This window comes from Tauraco erythrolophus, chromosome 2 (genome assembly GCF_009769465.1).
Source record: "Tauraco erythrolophus isolate bTauEry1 chromosome 2, bTauEry1.pri, whole genome shotgun sequence".
NCBI lineage: Eukaryota > Metazoa > Chordata > Aves > Musophagiformes > Musophagidae > Tauraco > Tauraco erythrolophus.
Genome location: NC_141466.1, coordinates 10,985,633 through 11,009,285, shown reverse-complemented (window position 1 = coordinate 11,009,285; position 23,653 = coordinate 10,985,633). Strand labels below are relative to the sequence as shown.

Sequence of the window (23,653 nt, the reverse complement as noted above, 5' to 3'; positions counted from 1 at the left end):
GGAACGCGCATTCACATCACTGTGGTTTGAAAGCTGCAACCTGCACTTTTCTGAAAAGCTTGCACACCCTCAACCCAAAATCTCCTCTGCTTTGCCTACTTACAGCTTGTGTATGCTACAGATGATGGCTCTTCCACCATTTAAACTGAATACCAAGCAGCAGATCACCAAAGATACTTGATTCTTAAAGTAATGCCTTTTGATACCAGTTGGTCCTTTATAACTCTATTCATTTCCAAATTCAATACCTTCAAGACCAGCTGCAGTAGCTTGACCCAGTGACTTCACTCTCCTTTCACATAGGCATGACCAAAGCTTCCACTGAAGCTATAAGGATTTATACCTCCACAAAGCCAAAGCAACCTCAGAACAAGCCCCAGTAACTGATTTCATTGAGATCAACTGTGGTGGTGTTGCCCCATTTCAGGAATGGAATTACAAGACAGCGAGTACAAAATAGTAACTGACATAGTTATTTGACATTATTTTGTGCAATATATTCTCAGCAGTCCAATTTCTCTCAATTCACTGCTGCAAATCCTGATTAATTCCTTTAATTGTTTCTGTCTTTTGGCTGATGCAGAACCAATGAATGTACCATATGCATTGTGAATACAAAAAGATATTGGTCAGGCTCAGCTTGTCCTATGTTTATTGCAGTGCACTGTGAAGCTAGTGAGTGGAGTCCATGGAGCCCTTGCACAAAGAAAGGAAAAACATGTGGTTTCAAAAGAGGAAATGAAGTAAGGGTCAGAGAGATCGTACAGCATCCGTCAGCAATGGGCAATCCTTGCCCAGCTACAAGCGAGAGCAGAAAATGTATTGTACAAAGAAAGAGATGTCAGAAGGAAGGAAAAGGTACCACATTATCATCGTCATAATATGAGATTGGTATTGTGCTTGTTTAATAATTTACATCTGACTTCCCAGACCTCAATTGCAGGCTTCACCAAAGCTCCCATTGATGTGGTGTTGTTTGGGCTGGAGAGAACTGTGCCCTTGCCTGGAGTAAATAAAGTACTAACGCTGCTCAAAAAACATGCTCTGTGTGATCCAGAGAGGACAGGGTGGGTTGGATGGGAAGGAACGTTCTCTCTCAGTTCTGATGAAAGAGCTGCCAAGATGAGGGGTTGCATGTGGAGCTCAGAACAAAAAGATTCATCATAAAACATATCATGGCGGGAGTTGTTTGTTTGGTATCAGGCAGCCAAGATTCACACTTAAACTGTTGGATTCCTCCAAACTGATCCCTATTTCATGCTTCTTTACAGGTAAGACCATCGCTCTTATGATTGCAGTGCTGTGGCCTCTCTCCCACTCTGAACACTTTGTACTAGCTCTGGCTGAACAACATGGCCTGATCCTGCCATCTGCATCTGACTCATGGAGTCCCAGCATGGGAGAAAGACCACAGCACTGCGTGGCAGCCAAGGGAAACTCCTCTTGGTTTTGCCCAATAAGCAACAGTGCCAGCAGAACCACCGCTCCATGCGAGCCAGATCATTGGACTTATTCCCCATCACAGCACCTTGTGAATGGCATTCTACATGTTAAGAATGGGAGACGCTTAAGAAGTCTATGAAATAATAATTTATACAAATTCCACCCAGTAGCGATTGCTATTCCATTGCTCCCTTTTCTATGCTTCTTGTAGGAGGGAAGTTACTTGCTCTGTCCTCGGTAAAGTTACTATGGTTGGCACAGGAGTGTTGATGGAATATTTTCTTTTCCCCATCCCTTCCATTTTTCCCAATACCTCCCATGCTCAAACCAGGATTTCACCTCTTTTGAGGATGAGTGGAACAGGTGGAGCAGCTGACCCCTGTGTGAACGTGTGTGAGTCAGCCCCAGCTGGCAGCTGGTACCAAGTAGGAACTTCTGTTTCATTGTTAAATGGTCACTAGAGTTGCTGCAGATTACTTATAGAACTGTTAAAGCTTATAATCCTTTGAAAGTTGGCTTGTTCCCTAGGGATACATCTCATGAGAAGGAAAACAACTTTAGCAGAAAGATCTTATGAACCAGATAGCTACAAGTGCCTCTCCCTTACCCAAGAACTGGCTAGATCTGCTGATTTATGGCAACCTATGAGGCAGATGTCACCTCCCTGAGGTTGGCTCAACCTCCTTGTGTTGGGCAGTGCCTCGAAGAGGTAGAGAGGTGTATCTGTCTCATGGGAGCAGCCATGGCAAGCTATTTATGGATCCTCTTATGGGTAGACTCTATATCGAAAATGTCCATAACAATATACTTGCTTCTGCTTCTGCATAGTGGCACAATTTGAAACACAGTCTTGTTAGCCCACTGTAACTGGCAGAAAAGAGTCGAGTTTTTTCCTACCAAAGCTAATTTTGTGAATGTTGAAAATGTAGGACTGAACTGTAATCTTAGAACTGTGAAACTGTTTTTTTTTTGAGGTGATAATTATGTAGTGATTTGCTTATGGCAATTTGGCGATCTCTTCAGATTGGACAAGACATTTCTCTTTGTGAAATGCCTGCTGTTCCTGTGTAGTAAGTACTTTAAAAGAAACTACTCACGTATTTTACTGTCAGTTCTTATTTTATGGGATCTGAGCCAAGCCATACTTGAAAAATACTGTGCACCACAAGAATTCCTTCACAATTGTGAATCTTTTTCTTTTTTTTTTTTCTGCAATGCACATAAAGGTGTTTTTTTTTTCTTCCATTTGAGCAAGTCACGGACTATATTCTCGCCTGTTTTACACTCAGTAGACATTTCCTTTGAAACTAATGCAAGCAGATGGAACTTGTGTTCCAATTCTGCCCTTGGGATTTTTATGTGTATGTCTGAGATTCCTTTTTCAAAAATGTTCTGAAATCTAGCACTGTACAATTCTCTGTAAATGTAGCCCCAAAAGTCTGTCCCATTCACTTTCATACCCCTTCACAGGGAGATGAATTTAACATTATATATAAAAAAGATAATCCTTAATAAAACTGAGGAAATTCACACATAAAGCATTAGGTTAAAATAGCTTAAAGGGACGGATTATGGTGACACAAGCCAGGAAACTGAGAATTAAACTAAAAGTTTTCCTTCTGTTCCTACTGGCGTGGGGAAATGAAGCTTTCCAACTTAATCTCCAGGCAACTTATCTTCCTTACTGCCACTGTCCCTTATTACACAGAGGGAAACTCCTGTTCCCCTTGGAACAACAGAGTAATTACACAAGAAACCAAGCCAGGTTCTCTTCCTAGGCTAGTTTTGTCCAGTCAGCAAGTGGAGAAGGAGATAACAACAGAAACACTTTGGGAAAGGGAAGGGAAAGTAAATATGCTTGTATTTACTGTTAAGAAATATCAAAAATGCTCTTTTGCATTTTACCACTCCCCATTGCCACTCAGGCATTGCTCTTGAGTTTAGCTTCTGCGGCATCCATCAGCTTTTGAAGTCTACCAGCAGACTCAGCAGTTAACCAACAGTGCTGCTAATCTTTTCTCCATGGCGATGAAGAGAGAATTAGTTTAGTTGGCCTCTGCCATTCCCATGTTGAGTAGATGTCTGCGGCCGAGGCAGTTAGGGCAAAGACCACATGATGACGGGGTATGCTCGTCACAGATGCCTCAGTGACTTTGCTCAAGAAGTTGAGGTCAGAAACAGGATGTTAGTCAGTTAAGTCGCTGCTATCACACAGAAGCACAGATATGTTTCTGGAATAGCTATGCAAAACAAGATAATACAGATGAAGAGAGGATTTTTTTTTTTTTCCCATCTGCTGGCATGTCATTAAAGCTGGTGAGATCTATTGCAACTCTTTTTTTTGTTTCCCCTCGCTGGCTATAAAATGAAATTTTACTAGGCGAAGGTGCTAGTAATTTCAGAATGAATGCAAATGAATGGGAATAGTGAGGTTACAAATAGCCTGACTAGCCTAAAAGATTCTTCCTACTCATTTTAGCACTAAATTAGTTGATCCTGGTGTGTTCTGATGTGGCAACTCCCATGTGTTTCACATACAGGCTCCTTTTATAGTTCAGTCCCATCTAAACTTCATTGTAATTTATTTCATAATTGTTCTCTTTTAATCCCATGATGGTGAGCTCTTCTTAGTCTGCACGACTATATGATTTTAAGTTCCCGTTTCTTCTTCTTCCTTTCTCTCGCTCACGTATTTCTGTTCTCTTTCCCCAGTACAGTTCACTGTTACTTTTACCTTTCCACACTTAACATATTCTTAGCTCCTGTCTTTCACTTCTAGACATACTTTGAGAGTCAAGTGTTTCCTGTAGCCAAGTCCACAAATGGCAAATGCATTTTTAGATGTCCTGGAAAAGCATAACTTGCAGAGATCAGCAAACATAGAAAATTATTAATCAATATTATTTCTTTGCCTTAATAAATGTGCTCTGGCCAAATGCAAGTCCCTTTAGACAGCTATCTGCAAACATGTGAGACTGACTTGTACTGACCAAAAGACAAATATCAGAATTGCATACAAAGGTATTTATGGGGAAGGATTTGCATGTTTTCATGCATGAGTAATTCTGCCAAGAAGAGAACATTTACGATATGACTTTCTATTGAGTCCCAACTAAAACCTCCATAGAGCAGACAGTGTTAAGTGCTTTCAGAGAACATGTTCTGATCCATTTGAAGAGACTGAAACCACTCACCAAAAGACTAAGTGCGTGGCTATGAACAAGGAAGACATCTTAAAGGGTTGGGTATTGTGCAAGCTGATAGATAGGCTATATAGGTTACACAGTTTTATTGTAAAAAAATAAATACACTTCAAGTGTTGCTTGTTCATATATTGTTTCATTTCCATGCTGGTGGCATTTACATGTTCAAAGGAGGGCACCAATGTTAACCATGTCCAGTTCTGTGCAAACACAGATCAAAGAAAGCTCCTGTTCCAAACAGGCAAAAATTCAAGCATTAGATGTGAAAAGATGGTGGGATGAATGTAGAATAGCAAATTCCTTTTTCACTGTGGAGTGTAGGAATTGTTGCCTTGTACAGTTTGAAAGCAGGATACCATTACGAAAGGATAAGGGTCAAAATTCACAAGGCTGCGATGCCCTGGCAGCAAGGTAGCTTGTCATTAATAGTTTGTACTGTAAGGAGAATATAGATGTTACGCTGTGATTTTTTTTTAGTGTACAGCAAGAATAAGAGAGAAAGCAGTGCCTTTGAGATAAGGAACTGAATTCTAGATGCAGACTGGTGAACAGAAGGGAACAGAAGGGAACAGGATTTGTTGTTGAGCAGTTTTAATGAGGAAGCCTATATATTTTGGGGAAATTAAGTAAAATATACGCTTCTATCCTGCACTGGAATATAAAAATCCAGGTTTGATTTGAATAGCTTAGAGAACTGAGACTCAGGTCATCTCTGTTGTTTCTTTGAACTAGTTCCTCCACTCCTTATTGCTATATGTCCGCATAATGCTTCAAACATGCTAATCAGATCACGTCTGAAAATGTCTTCAGTTGGCTATGGTGTGAGGAAAGAGGCCTATCAGGCACCCATCACATTTCCAAAACCATCACTCAGCTAAAAATCCCAAGCCATTCCTCAAGAATTTACTTTAGCTGAAAACAACGTAACTTAATATTAACAAACGTAGAGTGTTAGGCAATAAACTAATTTCACTCACTTCTTAAAATCATTGAGTTACCCACTGTAATCTACACGCTCTGATGCCATATGGATCCGTGTAACAGCAGAGCACAGAGAGCTCTGGAGTCTAAACAAAGTTGCTCCTTTAGCGTTTCTCACAAAGAAAAGTTTCTGCAGCTGATCTCCGGTTGAGGTGCACTGTGATTTCATTAACGGTCAATTAAGTTGTCCCTGGCAAAACAGAGAAAGAAAAAGAGAGCCCCTACTAAAAGAAAACATGTGTAAGTTGCATTACATTTTAAAAATGTACATGGAAGTACAGTAGTGAAGAAAGTCATTTGAAATAAGTGCGAGTTTCATCACTTCTTTGTACGGGTTTTGAATCGTGTCACATAAAATCAGGGTTTGATGGTCTTCACAACCCATAGAAAATTCTGTGTAGCTGCTTAAGACTTGCATAAGGATGTGCCACATCAATGTGTTTATTCATGTGGTAATATAATTTTTTTCCCCAAAATTTTGGACTCCAGGCCTCTGGAACAGTTGCTTGTGCATTTTGTTGAGCAATGTTTCATACCGGACAATCTGAATTGGACGTTGATGCAATTTTCACAGACAGGTTTTTGCTATCTGAGAATTCAGACAAGCTCTCAAGAGCATGGTGGGCTTCACTGCACTGAAGTTGGACAGCTAAAAATTAGTTGTTTTTGTCAAAGTAAGTTCTGGGAGGGTCACATTAATTGTGGAGTTAATCCTTCACTTGAGTAGGGGGATCCATGACACTGTAACATGGATTCTAAGAAGGGCAAAATAATTTGCCTCCTGAAAGTGCTTCTTTCCAATGACTGTTAAGGACAGCCTAGTATGAGTGATGTGTACTTTTACCTGCTAACTATTACATGCTTAGAATTAGCACATTTTCTCCGTCTGCACAGTAATGACTTCATAACACTGCAAAATCTAAACCAGGATTCACCCAGGCTGACTCTGTAGAGCAAGATGAACATGTTTCAGGGCATCCACGGGTCAGCCACAGTAAATCAAAATCCCCAAATTCCCCAAAATTCAAAATATTGCTTTCATTTATTGCTGGCAAAATCAAGGTTAGAGCAGTTTTTTTATTGTGTTTGTTGATAAACATCTAGTAATGGCTCTACACCTGTTTATTCAAAGGTGAATTGCCCTTTACAGAACAAGTTATGAATAGTCTATCCCTACACACTCCACACACCAAAGATAAAAGTCTCTTCCCAGGGTAACTGAGGCACACACCAATCCAATAATTCCCCAGTGTACTATTTTTAAACAAATTTTTCTGATTAAAAAAAATAATAATTGGGTGAAATCCTGGATGTTTTTGGTACTGAGTATTTTCTCTTAACCACATTTAAGTCCTAAGCATAGCTACATGGGAAAGTAAGCTATTCCAGTGACGGCTCATCCCAAAAGTCACATCCTCCCCCTCATACACAGCTCGTCGGCATTTAAAGCCGGACGGCTGGAGCACGTGAGCCAGAGAGCCATCGCAGTGCACAGTTCGCTCGTGTAACTGAGAGAGACGGGGTGTCCTGTGCGAAGGTCACCAGTGCGGTTAGGGTTAATGACCTTACTCCACGGCGGGTCACAGGACTTCCGAAGCCTCAAAAGGAACACAAAGCTAATTACTGCATCCCTGTGTTTACATACTGCGTACACCAACGGGTCATAACTCTGGCCTTTGCGAGCCTGAGTTACTATAATTGAGGAATCTGTCTTGTGAAGAGTTTGGTTGTTTATTTTCTGTTTGTTGCTGCCAAGAGGACCTCTCATTTCCTTTCCTTGCAGGGGTTTTGACTCTTTAACTTTAACACATTTCCAGCCACCAAGAGTAAGGCTGTCGAGACTGGGAATCCGCTGGTTGCGACACGAAGCGAAATGGCGTCCTGGGGACACCCTGGGCAAGGCAGGGCAGGGATAGCACAGGGCTGCCCGCCGCCGCAGGCCAGTGGACAGGGTCACTGTCTAGAAGAGAGATTTGGGTGAGAAGGGTTGAGAGGGGAAAAACGGGACCGAGACGAGTCAGAGAGATTTGTGAATCCAAATAGCTAATAATAGAGGAGTTACTAGCTCTAGAATTCAAGGGCTGAAAAGGTTGGAAAAAGCCATTTTAAACTTCAATCATAATAGTTTCAAAATTTAATCACAGGCCGTTTCGAAAGTCTTATCAGGTTACTACCTGCAAACCAAGACCTTAAAATCTGAACTAATGAATAGTAATATCGCCTTTTGCTACAAGTATGTTTATTTTGTTTGTGTTAGCATGAACACTAAACTCTCATCACACCTCCCAGTTCTGACAGACACGTATCCAGGGTACTCGCAGGGTACTGGGCTGATGCTGCCTCTGTGCTCCTCAGAGATGTTCTCCTCTCCTACTGCCAGTTCCTCTCCTGCCACCTCCCCTCTCCTGCCTGTCCCGGTGGGCCTGGGAGCAGAGGGGAGGTCACTCAGCTGCCCTGAGGTCCTCTGGAGCGTGCTATTAAACATGTGCTGGACACACTGCTGGTAAACAGCATCAACCTCATATTAATGGGAAAGGTGTTAAAGCTGAGATAGAAGCATGTGGTCAATTGTTCCCCTAAGAGAAGTGAATCAAAGAGAAAAGCTGATTGCATTCTTCTGTGAAAACGTGAATGACGTGAGAGCTGTTCTCCTCAGATCAGTAAACCAAATAAGAGATAGAAATCAGCTTTTTCTCTTCTGATGTTCCCTTCTAGTGCCTCCTTGTGCTCCAGAATTGGCTGGCTGACTATCTTTTAGATGCCTGAGCTCTGTAGGAAAAAAAAGGAGGAATTACAAACCTCTCATGAACCCTTCTTCCACCGCCTTCCAAAGTGCCCATCAGGTATTCATTCAGCACCAAATTTCCAGCACCTGCCTAACATCTTCCCTCTCGAATAAAAATGTTTGAGATTGAGAGGAGCAGCTCCAGCTTTAGAAGGTGAAATCTGTAGCTATGTCTATACTGCCAAAGAAAAGCAGGCAAAGGTCTGCTCCTTGGCCACAAGGCCAAGGACCATCTTCTGGCTTGCATCCAAGCTAGCTGGGGCTATTCCCTCCATAGCAGATGTGACTGGGGAAGAGGGATGGCTCTGGCAGGTCAAACCAAGTCCTAAAACAAACTACCAGTCATGCTGTGCAGATACGCAGGGGTCTGCCAGGTCACTGGCCTTCTTTCCTGGTACAGCTCTGCTTTACTCACCCACGGCACCTTCCCCTTCAGAGACATCACATTGTTGTGTTACAGGGAGAGGCAAACAGGAAACTGCGGCTCCTCTCTCCTCCCAGCACAGGGCAGAGACCACGTGTGAAAGGGCAGAGTATCGCTCCCTCCTACCCCACACCACTTGCTTGCTCTGCCTTCACGTCCTCACTTAATCATCTTTCTCTCCACACTGGTCCTTCTATCACTTCTTGCAGTTGATGTTCCTGAAGTCCTTGCCCTAACTTCCAGTGCTTTAGGGAGCTCTTTCTGAGGGACACATTTCTTACAGCTGGGAGAAGAAATGAGCTTCTCCCAGCCTGCAGGTCATGGCAAGGTATCTTGCCAACTTCTTTCTCTTGACTCTCCAGAAGACCACAGCAAGCTGTTTTCTCACCTTTGGGCAATTTTACCACAGAGTAAAGGGAAGTGGCTGCTGACAGCAGGGCTCACCCAGTCCTCACCACCTGGAGATCTAAACCCCTCACTATTTTGGCCTGCGTGCCCTGGGAAGAAGAACAAATGCAAGAGAGAAGTTTGTTAGTACATCTATCAAATTTAGTCTAAGAATGTAAAACATTTGGGGTATGCGAGCTATGGAGTAAATCAGGCAGTGGATGTTTCAAGTCTAATGGTGACACATGCAGCACTGTTTAATCAGCTAAATCCAGGGCTGTGGAACACGTCCATGTATAGCAATGCTGCTATAATGCTGCCAATCGTGGACAGCAATGGCACTCATTCACTATTGTGTCATAGCTGCCGCTCTTCTAAAGGATCTGATCCAAGACCCACTGAAAGCCCATTGACTTCAGAGTACTTTGGATCTAGCTGTAGAGAAGGGATTTGCAGGATTCCTTTGTAACAAAGCGAAAATAAAGCAGCACTTTTTGGCTGCTATTTCTCCTCATCTTACTGGATATTTGCCTGTTCTTCCCCACCCAGCTCTGTTTGCTTTTCCCCACCCAGATCTCTGCATCTCCAGTCTCCTCGTCTCTTCTCAGCTCACCCTCCCTGCCAGCTCTGACACCTCATGTAGCCTTTGGTCTGCTTAGGCTGCCACCTCCCAGCTCTCTTCCAACCTCAGAACTTTGAAAAAGAAAACACTTGCTGCCATAACTTTCCTTTACAAAAGTCTAGAGGAGCTTCAGAGTGTTCCCAACGAGATGATAACATCCAAAGTTATTATCAGAGGTTGTAAAGATCAGGACAGAGGTTGTGGGAATCTCCATCATGGAAGATTTTAAAGGAGGTTACACAAACATCCATCAGAGACAGGCTAAGTACAGTAATTCAGCTTCATAGCCTAGTAGGGGACTAGATAATGCTTTGATAAGCATTTCTAAAATTGCTACAAAATTTCCACAAAATTTTCTCTTGCCTGTTGCTTTCTGTAAGACTGCCACAAAGAGCTAGCATACTGCACATCTACAGAGCACAAATGTAAGTATCTCTGTCCATTGACATCAATACAGGGCCTCCTGTTGCCTTTGCCAAGCTCAGACTTTTATTTGGGCCTGAGTCAAGGAACTAAAACCAATTTTCCTGTCATTTTGTTGAGTTTAGTCATTTGCACTGCTGAGATATCTGTTCGTGTTCCTCTTTGCATTCATCAGTTTTGAAACATTGTTATGGGAAGAGTATAGGACTGGACTTTCTTACAGAAAATTTCCGTGGACTCGTTACACTGATTCACCAGGAAGATAAGCTAGCACGTCTCTGCACTGAAGCTGTGTGTATTTTAAGAGTGGATGAAGATGTGGCCCATGAAGGCCATAGTGCGATATGCTTAGGCCTGAAAAGAAGTGAGCTAATTTTAAGGACTGATGCAAACAAGTACTATTTTTCAGTAATTTTTGTTGAACCAGTTTTGCAGTGACAAGAAATTAAAGGGGAGAAAAAAATAATAATTTATCATTTAAAGATGCGGCAGCCACATAAACTTGAGAAAAATTGTTCCTTACATTTTCTATTTTTTTTCCCCTACATTTTTCTATTTTTTTTTCTATTTCTATTAATTCCTTGAAATTCAAAATGGTAGCAAAGAATTAATCAGCGGTCCATGAGTGAAAGATATACAGGTGATATTAAGGCTCAAATTTAACCATTAACTGTGGGGATTTTTCTATTATTTTTTGGTTTACAAGCAAAATGACCCAGTAATGAAATTTCTCAATTCTAATCTAATCCTCAATATCTATGGCAAACAGTAGCCCCAGTATAAAGATTTACAGCTCCAGTTATGTCTCTGCTTTGTTCTCAAGCATGTATTTACTTCTTACCATTTGCTTTCTGAAATTCTCTCTCATTTGTCATCTGAAGAACTCCATTTAAAAGGAAAATAGGCTTCAGACATGAAACACAGCTACATTCCTGAAACATGAGACGAACAACCTTTAATTCACGCAACCTTTCATTTACAGTAATGCTTAATGGATGGGCCAGTTTCATTATGGACAATGCCTCTCCCTGTCATTAGCCTGCAGAAAGGTCTAAAACTCTTAAGCGTTTAGAGGAACGCTGTTTCAAGCTCTGTATTCCCTCCTTCCATCCCTCCCCCGCTCCCCATCACCCTTTCTGACTGCCCTTGTTTTAAGTGCATAATCTAAACGCTGTACTCTGCAAATTGCACTTACTGTTGGCTTCAAGCTTCGAAGGACCCTTCCGAACACTTTTTATACAAACCCTAACAAGGTCAGAGTTGGAAGAATCTCAGCTGGTGGACTTGGATCCCATGAGTTAGGGACCATTTATAATTAATATTAATGAATGGCAGACGACAGATGTTTATTGCTTAAGTAGAAATGTGCATTGCTAAACCAGAAGGATTTAGCTTAAATTCAGAGGAACTGATTTTATTTCTTGCACGGATGTGGGAGGTGGGAGGGAATGCCAGTGGGTGATTCAGCTCCTGCTACTTTTAAGCATGAGCTAGGAAACTGTACTCTGTAAAGAAGGACCCCAAGCTCTCTAGGAAACTGTACTCTGTAAAGAAGGACCCCGAGCTCTCTATCTGACTGAAGCACGATGTTTGGACCATCAAAACATTAGCTGAAGTAAGGAGTTGTCTCTCTGTCCACTTCAGTCGCTTTGATTTGCACCAGTAGTGGTTTTCATCCATGGATCCCAAAGCACTCAGCAAAATTAAGGAACTGCCATCTTCACTTTACAGTTGTGGAGCCTGAGGAATTGATATGAAGACTGTATTATAAAGAAAAAAAAAGGTTCATCACTGAGAAAAAGGATCACATTCGCAGCCACAGTATATTTTATGTTGCTGGAATTTTTCCCCAGTGGTCTTAAATCAAACTAAAGCTATCATGGGTAAATCTCTAAAGTTTAAATGTGACACAGTGGAAGACGCAATATGGAGATGGAAGAATCTTTCTGAATCCCTCTGAATACTACAGGGCATATTCAGATTTAAGGTTGATGGAATCTCTAACTGAAAGCAACTCATTCTTTCAGAGCCCATAAATTAAATTCCTGGACATAGAGACATCTTGGGTAACCTTTTCAAAAGCACATCAACGATTTTAAGCACCTTTTTAGAGTTTATGGTCGAGGGTCTATTTGCTCTAGATTCTTTGGACAATGCATCCTGCTCCTTTTGTTATCTTACTACAGTTTGTATGCACCAACTGTCTGCTGTTTTCTTGCCCCAGAGAGTTCTGCACTTCTGTATGACAGTCTATAAAGCGTTTCTGAGCATGTCATACCAGACCCTCGCAAAATATTATTCGTTTCATAGGGCTGATCTCAGATGTTACAGAAGAGTGCCTAAGGATTTGCTAGAAAACGCAAGTGGTGCTCAGATCTGTAGAAATAGTAGTAGTTTCTCCTTTTGACTAATGTAAAAGTTCTTGTGGGAGGCAGGAAAGTGATTAGTTACTGGGTTTTACAGAGAAGCGTGAACGTACCAGTCGACCAGTGTACAGTGGGTTCCTTCATATGGTGCAGGAGGCAGCTGGAAAGAGACTGTTGGTCCCCACAGTCCCAGTTTTCAGAGGCTAGAGAAAGTCCTGACTTCTTGTAACACATCGTAGTACAGAAAATATCACACGCTGAACTTTTGCTTCGGGTTCCCTAGAACATTTTTGCAGCCCTACAACCCTGCTCCTGGAACCAGCCCCGCTGTATGGGCTGCACACACCCCACAGGCATGCCTGGAAGTGTAGAGCCTGGGATTGCTACCATTGTACCAGCACAGCTGTAAAACTCTTAAGACACCAGTCAAGCACCAAGCAGAAAAATAAAACATGCCTATGGCAAGTTCTTCTGAACTGTCGTTGTATACTGCTGGTGTCTTCTGTCATGAGAGGCTGCTTTCTCATCCTGCTCGGGGCTGCATCTCATCTAACCTTTGGGCCATCCAACATCGTCTGTATCCGATCTAAACGGCGTGGTGGACAGTTTATAAAGTATACCAAATAAAGTGGACTCCAGCGATGGACTGTCACATGGCATACTTATTCTTCACATTCCACTTCAAGCTACTCATAAAGCCGGCTGCTCAGTTCAATGTGCAAAGCCTGTGTTACTACAAACAGCTCTGAAGGCACAGTTCATTCCCAGAGGGATTAAAAAAGAATAAACTTATCACATTCTTGGGGGAAAAAAAAAGAAGACAAGACAGCCTGGATAAAAATACAGGGACAACTTCTATCTGTGATTCATTTTAAATTGAAGACTTACGGGCAGTGTTAAAATATTTCCATTCAAGTTTTTTTCATGCATGTCCTCCATGACCCCTACTTAGAAATCTTTTTTTAAATATTTTATAGGGCTGATTTTTCTAAAGGAATGGAAAATACCAGATTATCAAAGTCATCACATTTCCCAGAAGCTTGCTGATTTCAATGAAGCCTCAGCAGAAAGCAGGCAGGTTTTGAAGCAACTTTGCCTTTGTGTTAGATTTCAGCCTAGTATCCTGCCAGCTGGTTCATTGGGTTGGCCCTTGGCAGCCCACCCGGCAGGCGGACAACGACTTGAGAGCCTGAAAACCTGAGACCCCTTTGACAGCATCTTGGTCACCCGAGCTCCCCAAGCTTCCTAGGGCTAAGCTCTAAATCACTTTGGAATAAAATTTCCTGAGCCTTTTTCAGAGGCAGCCTGAGAGTCTTGGTGATTGAAAACACCTTCTCCGCAAGCTGCCCTCTACCTGGTGAACTGTCAGATATCTTCTGAGTAGGTGAGAAAACATACAGAGATGGCTAAAGTGACATGTCATGTCACCCTTTTTGAAAGAAGACCTTTAGAGTCTCTGATCTGTATGAAATTTAGAAAGCTGACCCGTCATTTCAATAGGCATGAAAATGCGTTTGGGAATATTGGCACTACCTAGAGAGAGGAGGATGAATGCTTTGACCAGTTGCAATAGTACCCACACATTGGAGACAGGAAACAGAAATAAACAGTCGTTTTTCAACAACTTGTTTTGAAAAGTATCCTTGAAGGCAAATTCTCCCTCCATCTACACAAGAGACCAACCTCGGTGACCTCCATGTGTTTAAGCAAGTACAAGGGAGGGCAGAATCGGGCCGCTGGTGAATTTAAGTAATAGCACCCTGGCTCTGGGTTGATGGTTTTGCTGAGTGGATCCATCAGGGTCTGCCTTCCCCCTGCATATTAGCTGCTGCCAACTGGTCGATCCATCCATCAGGCTGGGCTGGCTTACCTGTGGGACACGCATGGGCTCCCGTCTACCTGTCAGCACAGGTGTCACCTCGGGCGGGAACGCAAACAAACCGTGCTTAGAGCGGACAGGACAAGTGAACCATGCAGAGTGGGGCCAGAGGTGCATCCTGTTGACTCCCCATCTCCCTTCACCTTCCTGGCACACTGGGAAACTTAAGGAGACATAAGGAGGGGGCTCCAGCGGGAGTGTATAGCTGCACCTATACCAGCAAATGAAATGGTGGAAGGTTCCCAGGATCTCTGGCCCCGGCATGTAGTACTGGGGCAGGAAGTGCTGGCCTGGTCCAAGCATTGGAGTCAGCACTTACAAATCCCCTCCAGGATCTGTACTCGGCATCGGTATAGCCCAGCTCTGAGCCGTAATCCTTTAGGGAAAAAGCCATTGTTATGGATCCATCCGAATATCAGGGTCATATGAGTATCTTAGGAATGGGCATGTTATATTAATGCAATTGGGTTAAGTAAAGCCAAGGAAAACATCTTTTCTCGTTTATCTCTCCCTTCAGAGAACTCCAAGTACAAATTTTAGTACTAAAGACACAAGTTTCTTCGTGTGTTTTCTCCTTTTTACTATTGTACTAGAAAGAATTCAAATGTCCGCTGAGGCGCTAGCATCTGTCTCTTATCATGTATAACTTTTCTTGATTATTTCTAGAGAGGCAGACTAAACATGAGGCTCTGACATAATGCAGCATCACATTTTTATTTCTGGTTTTCTCCAAAGCCTGCACCAGCTGAACTAAGTCTCTAAAAAGGACTATATTTATTACCTCAATCTGGGCTAATGAGAGAGTTTGGATTATTGTTGCCTAAAAAGAAAAAAAACTAGTATAGATTTCTGCCTTTCTGATGCTCTAACAACAGGATAAGGTTTTCTGTACCAATCACTGCTATCACCAATCTTTGTATCAGCATCTGATTCTGTTAGTCTGTTTAGTCTTAAAAAGAGGCTTGTATGGTGGATTTGGACACTCCTCTACCTTTTCACAAGTCTTGGGAGAGTTGTAAAACTTAAACCCCGTTCAGAAGTCATTGTTAAAAATCTCAAAGCAAGCTCGGCGAGAAAACACCACTTTCCTAAATACCGGCACGGTGTATGTCACTTCCTGTGCCAAGCAATGCGGAGTGGTTTTCTGCTCTGCTAAATAGCCATTACTTTCCTGCCTTTGGAAGTTGTGTTCAGAGTTTATAAGCTGCAGGATCTTATAAGATGAAAACTGTTATGTAATTATAAAATTGCTCTTGTTAGCACAACATTAGTCCTGATTAAAACAAGGCTGCTAACAAATTCCCTTAGTCTCAACAGACAAGTGCAAAGGAAATAAATCCCCACAGGCTCTGGTTTGAAGAGACAGCAGTAAATGTCTCCACAAACAGCAAACAGAACTCATTACAGAAATCCTCTTCCCCAGCTGCCGCTTTGACTGGAGCATATCCTTGTATTTTCAGGCACTGGCAACGTCTTTTCTACGGCACAGGAAAGGCAGATCCAACCCACTTCTATTGCAAAGAGGTCCTCACAAGACAGTTAAGCCAGGGACTTTCCATAAGCCTCGCTTATGAGCTCCTGAGTATAGCGGTGTCATTTCCCAAGCAGCCCATGGAAGAAATGATCCCTTCCTGCTTCCCATACATCTAATGGGATACAACTTGCTCTTTGCTACAGCAGCAAAGCCTGACATCTCTTGTCTTGGCACAGCTGATCTGCTCAGCCTCCCCTCTTTCGTCTCTGCCTGCTTTATGCAAACAGCTGTTGTGCAGGGCTCATCTATCCCTGTAGTCAGACACGATGTTCTCATTCCCCCTAACGTGCCTGCCTCAGCATTGTCCTCTTCTTGAAAGGACAGGCTAGCACACACGACATAAATAAGAACATTTTTCAAGTGAAGGCAATCTAGTATTCCAGATCCTATTTTCAGAGGCAAATGACACTGAAGGATCCTAAATCTCATAGAAAGGCTTCTGGAGGTCTCAGGCTCCAACATCACCTAGAGTCTACATCTAGAGAAATAGTTCCATTTTCAAGAGGAGATAGGGCACATAAGTACAAGTTAGGCACTAAGTCCTCTAATGCAGTTGCTCAACCATAAGTGTCATTTGAGGTATCTTGGGTTATCTAAGATCACACAGGACAGTGGATATGACACATGCCTTAAGATTTGTATTCATCCAGACTGGTATGTGGAAGCCAGGCAGACTGCCCTCATGCATCTCAATAGCAGGAGAACTTATGTTTGGCCAAATTAATTGGTCTTTGAATGCCTTTGAACCTTACCTCCTTTAAAAATTTTACCCAGATTCATTTCAGCAGTTGATGCATCTTCAAGAGTAAGTAAGGCCAGGAAATGCACTGAGCCACGTAGCACCTAGGTCATTCTGCAGTTGTTGACTCTCACCACTCTGGTCACCCAAAAATCTAGTGATTATAAAACAGGGCCACTATAACTAGGAAAACAATGATTGCTGATAAGAAAGTTATGCTGTTTAAACTTCCGCAAGACGTACCAGATGAATCAGCCACTAATGGCTTCTGAACGAAAGGAGAATGTCCTTTGCATCACTGCTTGGTTGAGGGTTTCGAGGATTGTTATCTTGGCAAGCAGCATGAGTACATGCTACGGCCTGTGTTCCAGAAAAAAAAATGTGTCACTTTTCTGGAAAATGAGAGTGATGTACTCATTTGCATAACACGACAGGAATGTATTGTAGACAGAGCTTGTAGTAAGTGGTTTTAGAGCCTGGGGCATGCTCTTCTTACTGGGGTCTTTGCTCAGCACACGTCACGCTGCTGTTGTCCAGGTTGTGTCATGAGGAAAAGGTGACAGACTTTTAGTCTAAGAGGACTTTAAAAAGTCTCTGAGAAGGATGTGGATAGGTGAGGCGGAGGGCGATATAGAGGGATGGCACTTAGTCCCCAAGTTTTGTCGCTGTGCCTTGTGGAGTATGGAGGTACTGGGGCACTGGTACTGCAGCACCGGTGCTGACAGTGCTCCTGTCACTGGGAAAGTGCTGAGAGGTCAGCTGAGTCTGTGAGGGGTGTGAAAGAACACTGTGGTGCGTTACAGCTGTGGCTTGTGGTCGTTTATTATAGCTCTTCAGCTTATTACAGTGTAGCGGGGAGGATTTTGTGGTCCGTGGTGACATGCACAGTAGAAGCGCCAGGACCCTTCCAGATAGGAGCTGATGAGGTCGGTGCCTGCAACCCTGCCAGGCACAGTTCAGTGACTCCTCTTGCTCCTTCTGCTCTCCCAGGGTACATTTCTTTGTGGAAGTGATCTCTCCAAACCAAACAGGATCATCCCAAATGCCTGGTGCCAGATTCTCATCCTTCTGGGGTTTCCATGAGACCTACTCTGCGACACCCCCCCACCAAAGCAAAGCAGTTTGCACCATCAGATTTTATGCCTTCCTATGGTGGTTTGGGGTTTCAGTGCCCATGGAAGGGAGAAGTGAACAAATATGCTGCTCTGAGTTCCCTGTAGTAATGACAGCTGATCATAATAGGGTGCGACTAAGTGATAATGCCTAAAGCTGATGAAATCTGGAACCAGTGGCAGTTAATCCAGATCAGTCACGATTTTTTCAGTAACTAACTCTCTCTCATGGTACTCTTAAGTATCAAGCGCTTCCAAGTCGTCAGCACCCTTCCTCCCTTTACTCCATAAAACACAGCTATAGGTCTAGTGGAAACACCACATGTGCTGTGATAACGCAAAGACGTCTCTGAGTCTGAGTTGCATACTTAAAGATGTATTCAGACACAGATTGCATAAACACAGATGCAGGGATTTCTTCCACCAGGGGCTATAAATTAGATTAACAAGAACTCAGCACCTTCAACCTGATTTGACATGTAGTTATATGTTCTCTGAATTCATTTCATGTCTGCATTTAATTTGAACTTCTGCTCTCTGAAAATTATAACATGTCTGTAGATTTTCTTCAATATACAAAGTTGCTATTCTTAGAAGTAGTAAAGTATCCCCTGTCTACAGGGAAATTCACTGGGCATTGTCTACAGACTAATTCTTCCAGCACAGTTGACTGTAGGAATTTTGGGTTCTGGAATAAAAGCTATTTTAATGTCAAATAATTACTTCACAGAACTAGTAGAATCTCATGAATCCACATCTTCATGAGCAAAACATTCTCTTGGAAAATGTTTGACTATCCTATTTAAAAAGCCTTACCCTTTTTTTTTTTTTTTTTAATTTTGGATGGTTTTAGTGAACCCGTAAGAAGACGTAAACGTTAGTAGCAACAGTCATCACTGTAAGAGAATTCTATAACCCATCAGGAAACAATAACATTCCCATGCCGTGGCACAGCACAGTGCCTTTTTTTTAATATCCTTTTCCTTGCATACTTAAAAAGTCCATCGTAGGCAACGCAAAGCGTAGATGGAAGATACAGCAGCAAGGCAAAAGCGCGGAGGGAGGGAACTGAACGGGAAACGCCCGCCGCTAACTCCCGCAGAAATAACCCGCCGGTAGGGAGACGGACCCTCCGCGCCTGCGGAGCCGCTCGCCTCCCCCGCGGCCGGCGGGGCCGCTCCCGGCCCGGGCTCCCCCCGCCGCCTCCCGCCGCGGAGCGGCCTGGCGCGGCGCCGCGGCGCCCCCTGCCGGCCCCGGCCCGCCTCCGCGGGCAGAGACCCTCGTGGAAACGCGGTAGAGCCGCCTGCAAAGGCACCGAGATAGACACGTGCGTAAAATGTCGCAGAAGGGCTTTCTGAGAAAAACATTCTTCACGCGGGGAGCCGAAATGCCGGCAGAACGCCTTCTTCTAAGTCATGTTGCTGCGTCACTCACTTCTCTGATGAGCTTCAGTTTTAATGCTGCCCTTGACCTTTTCTTCTTCTTCTGCAAAGTAGTTCAGAGACGAACTTGCAACGACCTGTGTCATTTTTACACTTTCCATTTCACAGATAGCCTAATGCCCAAATTTCCAATGAATTTCCGCAACTTGTGGTGCCCAGCTGGCTATGCTGTTATGAAGTGGGCTTCAGCAAGTAGTGCAGAGAACTAAAAACATTCTGGAACAAATCATAGAATCACAGCATGGTTTGGGTTGGAAGGGCCTTTAAAGATCATCTAGTTCCAACCCTCCTGCCATGGGCAGGGACACCTGCCACTAGATCACGGTGCTCAAAGCCTCATCCAGCCTGGCCTTGAATACTTCCAGGGATGGGACATCCACAACTTCTCTGGGCAACCTGTTCCAGTGCCTCACCACCCTCAGAGGGAAGAATTTCTTCCTTATATCCAATCTAAATCTCCCCTCTTTCAGTTTAAAGCCATTGTCCCTCGTCTTATCACTACACGCCATTGTAAAAAGTCCCTCTCCAGCTTTCCTGTAGGCCCCCTTTAAGTACTGGAAGGCTGCAATAAGATCACCCCGGAGCCTTCTCTTCTCCAGGCTGAACAGCCCCACCTCTCTCAGCCCTCTGATCATCTTTCTGGCCCTCCTCTTGACCCATTCCAACAGCTCCATGACCTTCTTTTGTTGGGGATCCCAGAGCTGAACACAGTACTGCAGGTGGGGTCTCACGAGAGTAGAGTAGAGGGGCAGAATCACTTCCTGTGACCTGCTGGCCGCTCTTGTTTGGAAGTCCGGGGAAGAGAGCAGGGATATGAACAAGGGGAGAGATGCATGCCAGAATTTGGCTCCAGCTACTCCCCCATGCTAGCAGATAACTGCTAGCAGAATCTTCTCTTGGGTCTAAACCGAACCAAGGACTGACTGGAAGTAACATTATATTGTCATGTAAAAACCCCCACTAAAATAGGGGTGAAAGGGGCTAAACAACCAGCCTGAACAAAGATGACCCTTCTATGCTTTATGGCATTAGCAGAACAGCACAGGTCTAGAGGGCAGATGCATTCACAAATGGCAACAGCATGGAGATGATGGCATTAAACCATGTATAAAATTGCACAGGGGACTCCAAACTAGTTATCTTCAGAGGAGAAGAGGATTAGGACTGAGTTTTAAGTACTTTCCAGAGATCAGTTCTGCTTGTCCCTTAAAATGACACCAGTCTGATTAAAACAGAAACAGTAAAGCCATGCCTAGATAAACCTCTAGCAAGACACCGTATCCTTAGCATATTCATACACATACATATAAATGCATAGATTTGATCCATGACTGAAAGAGAAAACATTAAATGTCATTCCAACGTACTTAAATTGTGGTTAGGAAGTCACAGCTGAAGGATTTTGGCTAATCACCAAGTGAACAATGTCAAACACTGAATGTCTGGACAGCTTCCATTCAAATAACATTTCATCTTGGGCCAACTGTATTTACAAACCACTGTAACAAAATTCCATACTGTCATTTATCCATTGGTAAGAGGCAGTGTTAGAGCTGGGTGAGATGTGGCTTGCTCCTGCGTGGGGCTCTCCCCATGGCAGTAGCTCTTGTTGAGCCTCGCAGGCCCTTTCTGCAGGTCTCCCCTGCTCACCTCTGCACATTTGAGATGGCATTGCCAAATTCAGACAGGGATTCTGCAGGTATGTGGGCGTATATTGGCGTAATCTCTGACTGGCTACCTAAAATTTGAGGTGCCATTTTACGTTTAAAATTTTACTGCATGTTTCAGAAACAACAGATGAGAAAGGCAGACGTTCGTTCCTACTTGGCTTACCATGTGTATCTAAATCTTCCCTTGCTCTCCAAACTCAGGCAGTGATGGTAAGGAAAGCTGTAAAATAAGCCCATGGAGCTACACAACAAGAAGAGGATACAGCATATCCTCACATCTTAGTCTTACTCCTTGCTCTCTTTACCTCCTCTGAATCTTTCTCCCTTTATCTGACTTACTCTTCCTTGGATGGTCATCTGTTCTCAGAACAAAGGCGCTGTCCCTGCACCTACTCCCTCACTGTGACCTACCTCCACAGGGCCTGGATTATCTCTGTTGATATTTAAAAGCAGAAAGTACTTTTGCTGTAACAAAGAGGGGTAGATTACTTTCAGTAGCATCGTTACCAGGATATCATAAAACAGAGTTTGGTCAGATGCTTTTCAATACTTGTTCAGAAATTTCTCCATGTAAGCAAGCATACAGGGCGATATGATAGTGTGTCATGGAAGTCTCATGTGAGATTGCTTTTGAAGACATCATTGGGATTCATCTAACCACAGATAAATTTCAGCTGCATAGCGTACTAGATGAACCGGTTCTACACAGAAAAAAAATCTAATCTGTTTTAGGCTTGTGTGTACGTACAAATTCGATTCAATGTCATACCTGCATTGATTTGTGAAGCAAATAGAAGGAACAGAATCATAGAATAACAGATTGGTTTGGGTTGGAAGGGACCTTAAAGGTGACCTAGTTCAGCCCTTCCCTTCTGTGGGCAGGGGCACCTTCCACTAGATCTGGTTGCTCAAAGCCCCAGCCAGCCTGGCCTTGAACACTTCCAGGGATGGGGCATCCACAACTTCTCTGGGCAACCTGTTCCAGTGCCTCACCACACTAGTCAAAAAGAATTTCTTCCTTATGTCCAAGTGTAAACGCACTATTCAATATCATCTCCTCAGCCAATACACAAAGTTTTAATGCCCCTAAGGGAATGGGAAGCTTTATTTGAGAGGTCTGTAGCAGTAACAAAATCTTGAACATCTTACCTTTATAAGCATTCAAAGCAATAAAGTATTTGAATACCTAGTTTTGTAACAATGATCTAAAGCTTGACTTGAGATTTTTTAGTCTTAAGACTTAAGACCACTTTTTAGTCTGAACAGGGTCACACACCTGTGCTGGAGTTGACACTTTGTCATGGGATTTATGCTGCAATACCAAGAATCCCCTGGGATGTGGGTGTGGTGGGGGTTAAGGAAGGGGAGAAGGATTTTTAAAAGGCCTAGATGCTGAGCATTGGCAGTGAAGGGGAGTAACATGATGGCTAATTTCCTCTCACCATATGCTCTGGGTCCCAGCCCAAGATAAACTTCGACCAGTCAATAGTTAACGTTACTTGGCTTCAGCTATAGATGTCCCCAAACCAGCTGCGTTTTGGTGGAGTGCATGGAGCTGTGCCCCTGGCTGTGGGAGACAGGATGTGCTGTGTGAGGGATTTACACCAGCACTACTGCACTGGGACTCCCCAGGGAGTTCTCAGCTCTGCTGAGAGTCAGGCTGATGGGAGGTGCTAGTCCAGTGGCTGAATTTAGCAGTTTGATGAAGAGTTGGAGATTTCTAAACACTAGTACCAGTGTCCAGCTTCTAATGGGAGGTGCTAATCCAGGGCTGGTTTTACAGGCTATGGCAAAGCAGGGGAGTCAGAAATTGCAACAGCCTGAGCAAATCTTCTAACGTGCCATTATTTTTATTTCAGGGAAAAAAAATAGGGAGGAGAAAAGAAAAAAGTCCAACAAAGACGAAAGCAAGGAGACAAGACAGGAAAGCAAAGGGCGAGCGGCCCGAAGACAAAACCGAGAACAGAGGGAAAACAACAACAAAACGCAGCCGAAGAAAAGAAAAGCCCCAAATAAAGAACAGACCCTGGCACCCGTCGACACTGCACATTAACAGCCCTCCATGATTGTTTAAGTCTTATGATGCTGCTATCTCTACCAGACCGCCCTGACAGGTGCTCCAACCGTTCAGGCCGCAAATGGACAATGCTACCAGTTATTATTAAACTTTAAACAACATTCCAAATACTTCCTATATTCTCCAAGCAACCATAGTTTATTAAAGAGATTGACATGAGCCAAGGAAAAAAAATTTTCTAAAAATGGGATACTTTAAAACTGTTATATTATATGCTTCCATGCATCTGTAAAAGGCAATTAAGAATTTTTGTATATATTAATAATAGGGTATAAAATATAGCAATATAATAATGAATGACATTCAGATGAACAATGTTCTTTTTTCTTTGTAAAATATTTTTCAAGTTATTGTTTAAGTATGAGGCAAGAGATATGTCTAAATCAAAGATGCAAATCGTATCCCTTCATATATTGTACATAAATATTAAGAGAAGGAGGAAAACGTTTCTGAAGAGCCAGTAGGAACCCAAGGGTTTATAACCTCTGGTGGAGCAGGACGAGATTGTCCTCTGTTTCCCTGGTCTGGCCTCCAGACATGGGTGAGAAACACCAGGGGAAAGCTAG

General features: G+C 43.2%; 1 protein-coding gene across 1 annotated transcript in view; it reads left to right on the top strand.

Moving 5' to 3' along the window:
* The window catches only part of RSPO3 (R-spondin 3), a 61,643-nt gene extending 38,580 nt beyond the window's left edge, over positions 1–23,063 (top strand). Inside the window, exons 4-5 of the mRNA XM_086632091.1 lie at positions 661–858; positions 22,870–23,063. Of these exons, the coding sequence (XP_086488217.1) occupies positions 661–858; positions 22,870–23,063 (392 nt within the window). The remainder of the gene's footprint in view (positions 1–660; positions 859–22,869) is intronic.
* The last annotated feature ends 590 nt before the right edge of the window (positions 23,064–23,653 follow it).